Consider the following 12,548-nt stretch of genomic DNA (forward strand, 5'->3'; position numbering starts at 1 on the left):
TACTTTTTGTAACATTTTTATTATATATAAAGACGTATTTTTAACAGTTTCGCTTTCTATTTCTTTAAAATAATTTTAATTGCCAATTTTATTATATTAATAAATTTTTGTAGCTGTGCCAACTGCGCCTGGAGCACCAGAGCCGGTCGATTGGACGGCTAATCAGGTTGAACTCGCCTGGAAGGAACCTGTTAGCGACGGTGGATCTCCTATCACAGGTTACATCATCGAGAAGAAAGACAAGTACAGCACTATGTGGGAGAAAGCTTTGGAAACCCAGACACCGACCACCAAAGCTCTGGTTCACGGTCTAATAGAAGGCAACGATTATCAATTCCGCGTGATCGCCGTAAACAAGGCTGGCCAGTCGGAGCCCGGCGAAGCTAGCAAGACGTTTACCGCTAAGCCGCGTTTCTGTAAGTATTTGTCACATTTCAATTTTTCTGATTCATTGTTAGACTTTAATATTTAAATAATATATCCTTTTTGGAAGATTTAAAAAGATTATAGAAATTAATTAAATGTGCGTACATTAGCAATATTTTTTAAATATATGACAGTATCATCTTTATTTAAATTATAGCTTGCAGATTGAAAAAAATTAAATCTTCTTCTTGTCATAATAATTTATATTTGACTGTAAATTCTTTTTTGATAATTTTTATATCGAGTAAGAATAATAATAAGTACTGGTAATATCTTAATAGTTGATATTTCCATCTAAGATCTTAATTACGCAAACGATCGATCTATAACAGGACAATAATCCTTGTATCGTTGCCACAAAACGTACGCACGTACCAAAAATAATCTCAATGAATCGCATGCTTATATCTAAGTCTATTATTGGCATTTAATTATCCCAATCATTCGCAGTGGCCCCGAAGATCGATAGGCGCAATCTGAGGGACGTTACCCTGTCCGCTGGCTCGATGCTGAAGTTCGACGCCAACGTGATCGGCGAGCCGCCGCCGCACATCGACTGGCGTTACGGCGCGATACCGCTTCATTCCGATCGTAAGGTGCAGATCGACAACACCGACTACAATACCAAGTTCAGCATACGTCCAGTGTCGCGAGACGACAGTGGCGATTACACCGTCACGGCTAGCAATTCGTCGGGCAAGGACTCAGTGACGGTGCAGGTGACGGTGACGGATAAGCCGACGCCGCCCGAAGGACCGCTTCAGGTGTCGGATGTGCACAAGGAAGGATGCAAGTTGAAGTGGAAGAGACCTAAGGACGACGGCGGCACGCCCATCGAGTACTACCAAGTGGACAAGATGGATCCGGAGACCGGGTGCTGGGTGCCTTGCGGACGGTCCACCGAACCAAGTAAATAGATTTGAAATTTATTAGCAGAATAAAAAATCAAGCTAAGACAACAGCGTCATTAAATCCTTCATTTAAATGATACACGTAATAGGTTCTGCTTTTATAATTTTTTGTATTATATGAAACGTCTCAATTTTTTTTCTCATTAATTTTCTGCTGTATATCCGATCTTAAAATACACAATTTGTTTTATAGTATTTATTTAATATGTCGAATGAATTATTTGTAGCTCTCGAGGTGACAGGCCTGACACCTGGCAAGGAATACCTCTTCCGCGTGGCCGCGGTCAATGCCGAGGGCGAGTCGAAGCCCTTGGAAGCGGAGCAAACGATAGTAGCCAAGAATCCATTCGGTACGTTAATCAAACATAAATTAAAATTATACAAAATCTTCGCAAGTATAAATAAAATATAATTTAAAGATAGACGTTGTTATTTTTAATTTGAGAGAATTAAGATCAAATCTATTTTCGCGTCTATTTGCAGACGAACCAGGCAAACCGGGTGATCTCCGAGCCACCGATTGGGACAAGGACCACGTCGACCTGAAATGGACCCCGCCGGAGAATGACGGTGGTTCACCGATCACCGGTTACGTAATCGAGAAGAAAGACAAGTACGGCGAATGGGAGAAGGCGCTGGAGGTGCCCGCGGACGACACATCCGCTACGGTGCCGGATCTTATCGAAGGCCAGCCGTACGAGTTCCGTGTGCGTGCGGTGAACAAGGCTGGCCCTGGTGAACCGTCGGACGCCACGCCGACCATCATCGCCAAACCGCGTAATCTAGCGCCCAGGATTGATCGCACCAATCTGATCGAGGTGAAGATCAAGGCCGGTCAGAACTTCAACTTTGACTGCAAGGTAACGGGCGAGCCGCCGCCGACCACCAAATGGATGCTGAACGGCAAGGAGGTCCGGCCGAGTGATCGCGTCAAGGTCAAGCACGTGGACTACAACACCAGTCTAAACGTGCGGATGGCTACGCGCGCGGAATCCGGCAAGTACACCGTTATTGCTGAGAATATTAATGGCCGAGATGAGGCGGTCGTCAAGGTGACAGTGCTGGACAAGCCGAGTCCGCCCCAAGGTCCGCTCCGCGCGACCGACGTGCACGCCGAAGGTTGCAAGCTCACGTGGAAGCCGCCCGAGGACGACGGTGGGCAGCCGGTTGATAAATACGTCGTAGAGAAGATGGACGAGGCCACGGGCCGTTGGGTACCAGCCGGGGAGACTGATGGACCGGAAACGAGTCTACAGGTGGAGGGCCTGACGCCAGGGCACAAGTACAAGTTCAGGGTGAGGGCGGTCAACAAGCAGGGCAAGTCCGAGCCGCTCACCGCCATGCAGAGCATCGAGGCGAAAAATCCCTTCGGTAAAACAAGCATTTTTAACCCTTAAATGCCACCCGGGGTCTAGCGGACCCCAGACCCTTTAGAATGATATATTTTCAAATGTTCCCCCCAAAAATGGAGCTCATGCTCCCATTGATGATAGTTGAGTGATTGACTTACCCGGTTGTACACTTAGCAGTACTCAGTTTACTTAATTTTTTATACTATGTTAAAATTGAAATTTTAACAATATAAGCATTTTATTCTCTTTTCTAAGCCTTGAACAACATTGAAAATAATTTTCATAACTAAATATCAAAAAATCAATGAGTAAGGAGACATTTTTCATGCTGGGGTCTTTTAGACCCTATTGTCATTTACGAGATTCTTGAGAGGTGTGGCATTCAAAGGTTAATGAAGTAATAATTTAATATATCTTTGAGTAAAGATTTGAACGTCATATTTTTAATATAATTATCATAATCACTTGTAATTTATTATATTCTAAAATTATAAAATTGTCAAAAAATGCCAATTTTCACGTTTCTTACATTATTTTATATTTTGTAGATGAACCAGGAAAACCAGGAACGCCCGAGGTGGTCGATTATGACAGGGACTTCGTCGAACTTCAATGGAAACGTCCTGAGGAAGACGGTGGATCACCAATTACCGGTTACATCATAGAGAAACGCGATAAGTACAGTCCGACCTGGGAGAAGTGTGCGGAAGTCGATGGCGATACGAACCGCGGCAGAGTCAACGACCTGGTCGAGGGAACTCCATACGAGTTCCGCGTGAGGGCCGTTAACAAGGCTGGTCCCGGCGAAGCGTCGGAGGCGTCCAAGTCCCACTTGGCGCGACCCAAAAACCGTAAGTATTTGCGAAGAATTTGTTAAATTTAGGGTATATTTAAGAAAATTGAATTATTTCATAATTTTTTATAACTCAGAAGCTTAAGAAACTAAAAAAATTGATTAAAAATGTTTCTGTTTAATAGATCTTGCATTTACTTAGTAACGTATAATTAATTACGTTCTATATTTTGTGTTCAGTCCCACCGAAGATCGACAGAAAGTACATGCTGGATGTGAAGGTGCGCGCCGGCGGTTTCTTCGACTTCGACGTGCCGGTGACCGGCGAGCCGCCACCAAGCAAAGAGTGGTCGCTCAAGGACACCGTAGTGATGGCAAGCGATCGCATTAAGATCATCAACGAGGATTACAACACCAAGGTGCGCGTGATGGAGGCGAAACGTTCCGATTCCGGCGTCTACACGCTCGTGGCCAAGAACGTGAACGGCAAGGACTCTGCCACGTTGACGGTGAACGTGCTGGACGTACCTGCGCCGCCGGAGGGTCCATTGAAGATCGATAACGTCACTAAAAACGGTTGCGCTCTGAAGTGGCGGCCACCCAAGGACGACGGCGGTTCCGAGATTCAATACTACCAAGTCGAGAAAATGGACACGGAGAATATGCGTTGGGTGCCCGTGGCCGAGGCTAACACTACCTCGGCGCAGGTGGGCCACCTGATCGAGGGACATGACTATCAGTTCCGCGTGCGAGCGGTCAATAAGCAGGGCGAGTCCCAGCCGCTGACGGGAATGGACACCATCACCGCGAAGGATCCGTTCGCCAAGCCGGACAAGCCTGGCGCGCCGGTCGCCACCGACTGGGACAAAGATCACGTGGATCTCGAATGGGCACCGCCCAAGAAGGACGGTGGATCGCCCATAACCGGTTACATCATCGAGAAACGACCTCGTTTTGGACAATGGGAGAAGGCCGCCGAGGTGCCCGGGAACAAAACCAGCGCCAGAGTACCCGATCTGACCGAGGGTCAGGAATACGAGTTCAGAGTCATCGCCGTCAACAAGGGCGGACCTGGCGATCCGTCCGACGCGTCCGCGCCGGTCGTTGCCAAACCTCGTTTCAGTAAGTTCGAACCTTTGTCGAAATTAACAGCACGAAATAATTAAATTATTTTAGGAGGAGTTTTGTTACAAAAATGTATTTTTATAAAATACACGTAGCATTCTTTCACGTATGTGGATATATATTTTTTTGCATGAAAGTCTTTCTCTTAAAAAGAAAGAATTTTTTGGTAATTTGCTTTTTAAGACAACTGAAAATATTTCCTCCGTTATCGATATTGCACTTATGATTTCGTTTTATTAATTGCAGTTGCTCCTTCGTTCGACACGCACTTGCTGAACGACTTGGTGGTTCGCGCCGGTCAAAAGATCAGCTACAATATTCCCATTGTGGCGTCACCTAAACCGAAGGCAACGTGGACTCGCGATGGCGTCCAGATTGTGGCCGATGCTCGACACGAGATGTTTACCACCAATACTGAAACTTCCTTCGAGATTCCGTTCTCTGTCCGTGGTGATACTGGACGTTACACTCTGACTTTGGAGAACGAGCACGGTAACTTTAGGTACGTGACAAATCAAATAATTATAATTATGTAGAAAGTAGTTTCGATATTTATTCTTTAACGACATATTTAATTCGGATAGCATAGAAATCTTGAGTAAATCAATTTACATCAAATAACATCTTGTTACGTCTGAAACTTACTTTTAATGATTTAAAATAATAATAACAAACGAAGATGATTTAAATGAGTAATAAGATTTTAATATTAAAAATTAAGGAAATTCTTAAATAAATAAATATAACTTGGGCACGTTATCAGTGTAATTTTATTATATTCTTGATGATTATTAGTTAAACAAACGATGACGTTAAATTTCCAGCGCCAGCGCGAGAGTCACTGTCCTGGATAGACCGGCACCGCCGGAGAAGCCTTTGGACGTCAACAATGTCACCAAAGAGGGTTGCCACTTGACCTGGGGACATCCTCTCGACGATGGCGGCAGCCCCATTCTGCACTACGTCATCGAGAAGATGGACATGTCCCGTGGAACTTGGTCCGACGCTGGCATGAGCATGGTGTTGAGCCATGAGGTCAGCCGTCTGATTCATCGCAAGGAATATCTATTCCGCGTCAAGGCTGTCAACAACATCGGAGAGTCCGATCCGCTCGAGACCACGAGAAGCATCATCGCGAAGAACGAGTTTGGTGAGTGACTTGATAAAAAAAGATACTTCAAATCTACATAAAAATGACATATAAAAGTTCTAAACTTTGTGCACATTGTAAAACCCAAAAACTAAAGATATATTTAATAAAAAAGAAACAATGATATTATTGTTAATAAATACGTCTGCGATTTTCAGATGAACCGGACGCGCCTGGCAAGCCGCAGATCACGGATTGGGACAAGGACCACGTGGATCTGCAATGGCCAGCACCGAAGAACGATGGTGGATCACCGATCACCGGCTATATCGTTCAAAAGAAGGAGAAAGGCAGTCCTTACTGGGTGAATGCTGTGCACGTGCCCGCTGGTCAAAACAGCACGACCGTTCCGGACCTGACAGAAGGTCAAGAATACGAATTTCGTGTGATCGCTGTCAACGCCGCCGGTCAATCCGAACCGTCGGAACCCAGCGATCTCGTCACTGCCAAACCTCGTTACCGTAAGTTGTGAATTTCTATAGTATTCGTTTAAAAAGCGACGATTTGATTAAAAATTATAATAAGAAGCAGTAAATTACATTTTCCAAAATAGATTTTATTAATTAATATTTTATATAGTTTTATATATCTTTTATATTCAAAACTTCTAATATATATATTGTCGCGTTTTTAAAGGAGAAAGAGAGAAAGTATAGGGGACCAAGATTATTGATTTTTCTTGGTCCAGTTGATCTTATACGGGGAGATATAAATTAGCGAAACTTTAGGAACGCAACACTATATTTATTTGCGTTGAACATCGTTGTATTCAATTTCCTTCAACTTTTTTAGTGGCCCCGAAGATCAAGACGCCCTTACAGGACGTTCGTATCAAGGCTGGACTTATCTTCCACGTGGATATCGACTTCGTCGGCGAACCGACGCCGGAGGCAACATGGAGTGTAGGAAGCAACGAATTGACTTCCAACGACAGGACGACGATCACATCGATCGGCTATCACACGATCGTGCACATCGTCAACGCTAAGAGATCCGATTCGGGATTGTACCATTTATTGCTGAAGAACAGCAGCGGCATAGATGAAGGCAGCTTCCAAATGACCGTTCTAGATAAACCCGGACCGCCGGAAGGTCCTTTACAGTACGAGGAAATCACCAGCCAGTCCGTCACGCTCTCGTGGAAGCCACCTAAGGATAATGGAGGCAGCGAACTTACGTAAATAAATTTTTAATATTTGGAAAACGTCATCCATGAAATAAATTTCGCGTCGCGAATAATTTTTGCGATACATATACTTTTATTTAATCCAGTTTTAGCTGTGTATATCTTCCATATATTTTTACTTTAATTTATAAATTCTCTTTGTGATTTCTCTTATTAGAATTATAACTATGAAATTATAATTTCATGTAGCAGATTTGTCGTATTAAAAATTATACGTTGTAAGATCCAAAAGTTTCTGGCCTAAGGAAAGCAGTAAAATGACACGACTATTTGCAATTTTTTATTTACAGTGGATACGTCATCGAAAAACGCGATCTCACGCATGGTGGCGGTTGGGTACCAGCTGTTACACACGTTAATCCCAAGTTTAATCATGCGACTGTGCCAAGGTTGCTTGAGGGAACCACGTATGAATTCCGTGTGTCCGCGGAAAATCTTCAGGGTCGCTCCGAGCCATTGATTACTGATCGATCTGTTGTTGCCAAGAATCAATTTGGTGAGTATTATTAATAAAATATTAACTTTATCTATCCTATTGTTTCTAGCTTTTTTAAATATAATTACCATTTAAAAGATTAATATATTAATATAATAAAATTTCGAATATATGTAATTGTAAATTATAAATAAACACGCGCGGAAATTTATGTTTGACCAAATGTTTTTTTATTGCTCTCTTTCTTTGTTCACGCATTATTATATTCGATATTAATTGCTCAGTGGTTCCTGGACAACCCGGCAAGCCGGAATGCGTGGACGCCGACAAAGATCACATCAAGATCAAATGGACTCCGCCCATTAGCAACGGCGGTTCCAAGATCATCGGTTACGACGTGGAGCGTCGCGATCGCGCTACAGGTCGTTGGATAAAGCAAAACAAGGAGCCGGTCAGATATCCTGAGTATTACGACGACCATGTGACCGAGGGTCATCAATACGAATATCGCGTGGCGGCCATAAACGCCGCAGGCGCTGGAAAACCGAGCGAGACCTCGTCCGTATTCACAGCTAAACCCATGAAGGAGAAACCGAAGCTTCATCTGGACGCTCTGATCGGGCGCAAGATCAAGGTCCGCGCTGGAGAACCGATCAACGTCAACATACCGTTGTCCGGTGCGCCCACGCCGAAGATCGAATGGACCAAGGATGGAAAGTCACTCATGGAAACTCTTCGCCTATCTGTAAGTTTATCTTCATATTTGTTTTTGAGATTGCAATAAAGATAACGCGTTTTCTATCAAGTTAATTAATTAGACTGGAATTTACAGATTAAATTAAATTATTAAATAATTTTTATTGTACTGTAATGTGATTAGAGCCAATAAATGAGCAAAAAATAGATGTTACAAAATTAAATTACCATATTAACTTCAATACAATAAAATGGGACGTATTATATAATTTTAATTATTGTTGTAAAGAATTTGTTAATAAGAATTTTATTCCACTTTTAAAAGAATATTATTTATATTTTTTTGTGTTTAATAGAGCATAAATTTTATATATTGTTTTTCTCGTAGAATTTCTTTTAATTCTTATCTCAGTCTTTGTATATTTTAGTCTGTTACAATTTTTATTCTTTTTTGTTACTGTCTCCGCGTGTATTTTCTCATTTTTATTATATCTTCAGACTGAGACTAAGAGCGATCGAACGCAGCTACTGATCGAGAAGTCCGTCCGAGATGACGGCGGCATGTACACTGTGACCGCGTCGAACGAGCATGGAAAGGATTCGGCCGAGATCGAAGTGATAGTCGTGGACAAGCCTGGACCACCTCAGGGCCCTCTGCAATACACCGGCACGACGCAGGAGTCCGTCGGCTTGTCCTGGAATCCACCGGCGGACAATGGCGGATCCGACATCACGAATTACATCGTCGAAGTTTCGGATTACGGTTCTGACAATTGGCGACAAGTGCCTGGATACGTTCCCAGGACGAGCTTCACGGCGAAGGGCTTGACCGAAGGCAAGAAGTATGTCTTCAGGGTCCGCGCCGAAAACATGTACGGTGTATCAGAACCTTTGGAAGGTAAACCCGTGATCGCCAAGAGTCCGTATGATCCGCCGGATGCGCCAAGCCAGCCTGAGATCCTTGGTTACACTCCGAATAGCTGCAGTCTCGCATGGAACCCGCCTATAAATACCGGAGGGAAGCCTATCACTGGTAACTTATTACAATAAATTATTTTATAATTATTATCTTTTATATATATATCTCTTATATATAAACAAAGATTAAGGTTTTATTATTTAATGTTATATTATATTATATTAAGTATTTTATATCAATTTTTTAAATCTATGATTTAAAAAATTACTTTCAAAATTATTAAATATTTAAATATAATGGATATTTTAATGTTTTTATTTTTTAAATAAAAACTGTTGAAATTTATATTTTACATATGACTACACACTATATCCATTATCTTCTTCAGGTTATTACGTGGAGAGACGCGAGCGTGGCGGCGAATGGCTGAAGGTGAACAACTACCCGACGCCGAACACGACGTTCACCGTGCAGGACCTTCACGAAGGTTCGCGATATGAGTTTAGAGTTATCGCTGTCAACGAGGCTGGACCTGGTAAACCCAGCAAGCCCACTGAACCGATTACAGCCGGACATCAACGTCGTAAGTATTATTCAATCAATCATATTATTATATTATTATAACAAATAATTCTTTGCAATCTGGAATATTAGTTCCAATTCTGAATTTTATTTATAATTATTAAGTGGTTATAAATTTTAATTGTTATGTAATCTTTTGTAATATTTAATTATATTGCCGTTATTATTGCAGTGCGTCCTGACGCGCCTGAGCCACCCAAGGCGGACAGGATCACTAAGGATTCGGTGACCCTGAGCTGGCGACCACCGCGAAGCGATGGTGGCTCGAAGATTCGAGGATACATCATCCAGAAGAAGGCCAAGGGTGATGATGACTGGTCAGACGTAAACGGCGCGCCTGTACCGAGCAACGTATACACTGTGCCGAAGTTGAAGGAGGGTGAGGAGTATCTCTTCAGGGTGTTTGCTGTGAACGACGTCGGCAGCAGCGACCCAAGCCGACCGAGCAATCCGATCGTCATCGAGGAGCAACCTAACAAACCAGTCATGGACCTCGGTGGAGTTCGCGACATCACCGTTCGCGCCGGCGAGGACTTCTCTATTCACGTGCCTTATATTGGGTTCCCAAAACCAACCGCCACGTGGTTCGCCAACGACGTCGTTAAGGATGAAACTGATTCACGTGTGCATCAACAGCTGGCCGATGACTTCGCCAGGTATGTGCTTTTGGAATTATTATAAACTTTTGAGAAAAGGATCAAAATCAGATATATAGATTGTATCAATTTACCCATCAAACTGATTTTTTTAAGTTTAATACTAGACTCTAATTATTATTACATTTAGAGAACATAATTAAAATATTTTGATGGAGACTATTTGATAATTATGTTACATAATTGTGTTGAGAAGAGATTTTTTACTGTATAAAATATCTAAATTTAAAATTTCTCATCACCGTGTTGCGGTGATTAATGATGGTACGTAATAATATTACACGTATTACTGATTAATTTTTTGCTGCAGCCTGGTAGTGAAGAATGCGAAACGTTCGGACGGAGGGCAGTACAGACTTCAGTTGCGCAACTCTTCCGGCTTTGACACGGCGACCGTTAATGTCAAGGTCCTCGATCGTCCTAGCCCACCCGAAAACCTGCGCGCGGATGAATTTGGCGGTGACGCCCTTACCCTCTTCTGGAACCCACCCAAGGACAACGGCGGTGCTGATGTCACCAACTACGTGATCGAGAAGAAGGAACCGAAGGCCGCCACGTGGTCCAAAGTAAGAAATATTATATCGAGATCATAATTAATGGGAAAAAAAAAACGAAAGAAAAGATTAATTTGAAAAACTAGCATAAAAATTGATTTGAAAATAATATCAGAGATTCTAAAAAGAGAGAGAAACTTTTTGCAGGTAAGCAGCTACGTTACGACACCGTTTGTGCGGGTCAGGAATTTGACGGTCGGTCAAGTCTACGAATTCCGAGTAATGGCGGAGAACCAGTACGGCACGTCGGATCCAGCGACAACGATCGATCCGATCAAGGCGCGACATCCGTTCGATCCGCCGGGCGCGCCCGGCACACCTCGCGGTGTGGAGACCACCGAGGACAGCATTACCATTACCTGGACCAAGCCTCGTCACGACGGCGGCTCGCCGATCCTCGGATACGTCATTGAGAAACGTCTTCTGAACGAAGACAAATGGGTCAAGGCCACTCCGTCTCTGGTGCACGACACCACTTATAAGTGAGCGATCTAGCTATACTATATTACATGCTCTCAAACTATTACATGCGCCTTTGGTTTTAACGAGATGTTTTAACAATTTCTTTCATCGGTCTCATAGGGTTACCGGACTGATTGAAAATCATGATTACGAGTTCCGCGTAGCAGCGGAAAATGCCGCCGGTCGTGGACCATGGAGCTCCAACTCCGACGTTATTCGTGCCAGCGCTGCTCCATGTAAATACACATATATCTTACATAAAAGTATTTTGTTTTGTAAAAAAAGACTATATTTTGTGTAGTAAAAATGCTAAAATTATTATATAATTAAAAATTTTTATTGTACATAAAGAATTTTAATTAATTTAATAGTTTAAAAATACTAATTTACAAGAGTCTGCTTAATATTATTACGTATAGATTACAATTTTTAATTTAATATTTTTAATTAACTAGCATATTGTGTGTTAATTCACTTAAAGAAAAAATTTTTAGATTTTTTCTTTAATCAAGTTTTTTATCATTAATTGCAACTTTTCATAAGTTGGTGAGATTTGGATATATAGTTCAATATATGTCAATCGTTGTTACAGTCCCACCGAAGATCACAAGTGACCTTAGCATCCGCGATATGACCGTGATTGCCGGAGAACCGTTCACCATCACGGTGCCGTATACGGCCAATCCTAAACCAAGACCGAATTGGTCTATCAACGGCGAGGAGGTTCTCACTGGAGAGAGAATCAAATTCGAGACGACCGATGTGGCCTCACAGTTTATCAATAAGAAGGCAAAGAGATCAGATACCGGCACGTACACGATATATCTGACGAACACCGTCGGCACGGACTCCGCTTCGTGCAAGGTTCTCGTTGTCGGTAAATTTCTTTATATTAATACGTATTAATTTCTAACCCGCAATATCTTTTTTTAGATTACACCTTGAATTTAAGTTCCAGACAATTATATTTTGAAAAGTAATAATAAAATAGTAGCATCGAAAAATTTTTTAAACTAAATTCTTTGATTACTTGCGGGTTATACTATAAGATTATTTTCTTTCTAGACAAACCGTCGCCACCTCTGGCGCCTCTGGACATCTCCGATATCACTCCGGAAACCTGCACGCTGACGTGGAAGCCGCCTTTCGACGATGGTGGTTCGCCAATCACGAATTACATCGTCGAGAAACTGGATCCGGCCGGCGTAAGTTTTTTTTAGCTTAAAAAATTCTAAATAATGATCATAAAAAAGATAATATTATTTCTTCCTTACGACATAAAACGCAACATCGTATGGAT

The 12,548-nt window shown here is 42.4% G+C and overlaps 1 protein-coding gene across 8 annotated transcripts in view; it reads left to right on the forward strand.

Moving 5' to 3' along the window:
* LOC139818020 (twitchin-like) overlaps positions 1 to 12,548 on the forward strand; it is a 111,002-nt gene that overhangs the window by 85,707 nt on the left and 12,747 nt on the right. For all 8 annotated transcript variants that reach the window (XM_071786414.1, XM_071786415.1, XM_071786416.1 and 5 more), the window contains 20 exons: positions 114 to 416; positions 877 to 1,335; positions 1,565 to 1,687; positions 1,821 to 2,708; positions 3,238 to 3,540; positions 3,723 to 4,604; positions 4,854 to 5,109; positions 5,432 to 5,757; positions 5,916 to 6,218; positions 6,550 to 6,934; positions 7,234 to 7,439; positions 7,664 to 8,124; positions 8,574 to 9,108; positions 9,383 to 9,577; positions 9,749 to 10,232; positions 10,543 to 10,798; positions 10,934 to 11,268; positions 11,369 to 11,484; positions 11,841 to 12,125; positions 12,314 to 12,453. In XM_071786414.1, the coding sequence (XP_071642515.1) occupies positions 114 to 416; positions 877 to 1,335; positions 1,565 to 1,687; positions 1,821 to 2,708; positions 3,238 to 3,540; positions 3,723 to 4,604; positions 4,854 to 5,109; positions 5,432 to 5,757; positions 5,916 to 6,218; positions 6,550 to 6,934; positions 7,234 to 7,439; positions 7,664 to 8,124; positions 8,574 to 9,108; positions 9,383 to 9,577; positions 9,749 to 10,232; positions 10,543 to 10,798; positions 10,934 to 11,268; positions 11,369 to 11,484; positions 11,841 to 12,125; positions 12,314 to 12,453 (7,241 nt within the window). The remainder of the gene's footprint in view (positions 1 to 113; positions 417 to 876; positions 1,336 to 1,564; positions 1,688 to 1,820; positions 2,709 to 3,237; positions 3,541 to 3,722; positions 4,605 to 4,853; positions 5,110 to 5,431; positions 5,758 to 5,915; positions 6,219 to 6,549; positions 6,935 to 7,233; positions 7,440 to 7,663; positions 8,125 to 8,573; positions 9,109 to 9,382; positions 9,578 to 9,748; positions 10,233 to 10,542; positions 10,799 to 10,933; positions 11,269 to 11,368; positions 11,485 to 11,840; positions 12,126 to 12,313; positions 12,454 to 12,548) is intronic.

Source organism: Temnothorax longispinosus, chromosome 8, assembly GCF_030848805.1.
Source record: "Temnothorax longispinosus isolate EJ_2023e chromosome 8, Tlon_JGU_v1, whole genome shotgun sequence".
Taxonomy (NCBI): Eukaryota; Metazoa; Arthropoda; class Insecta; order Hymenoptera; family Formicidae; genus Temnothorax; species Temnothorax longispinosus.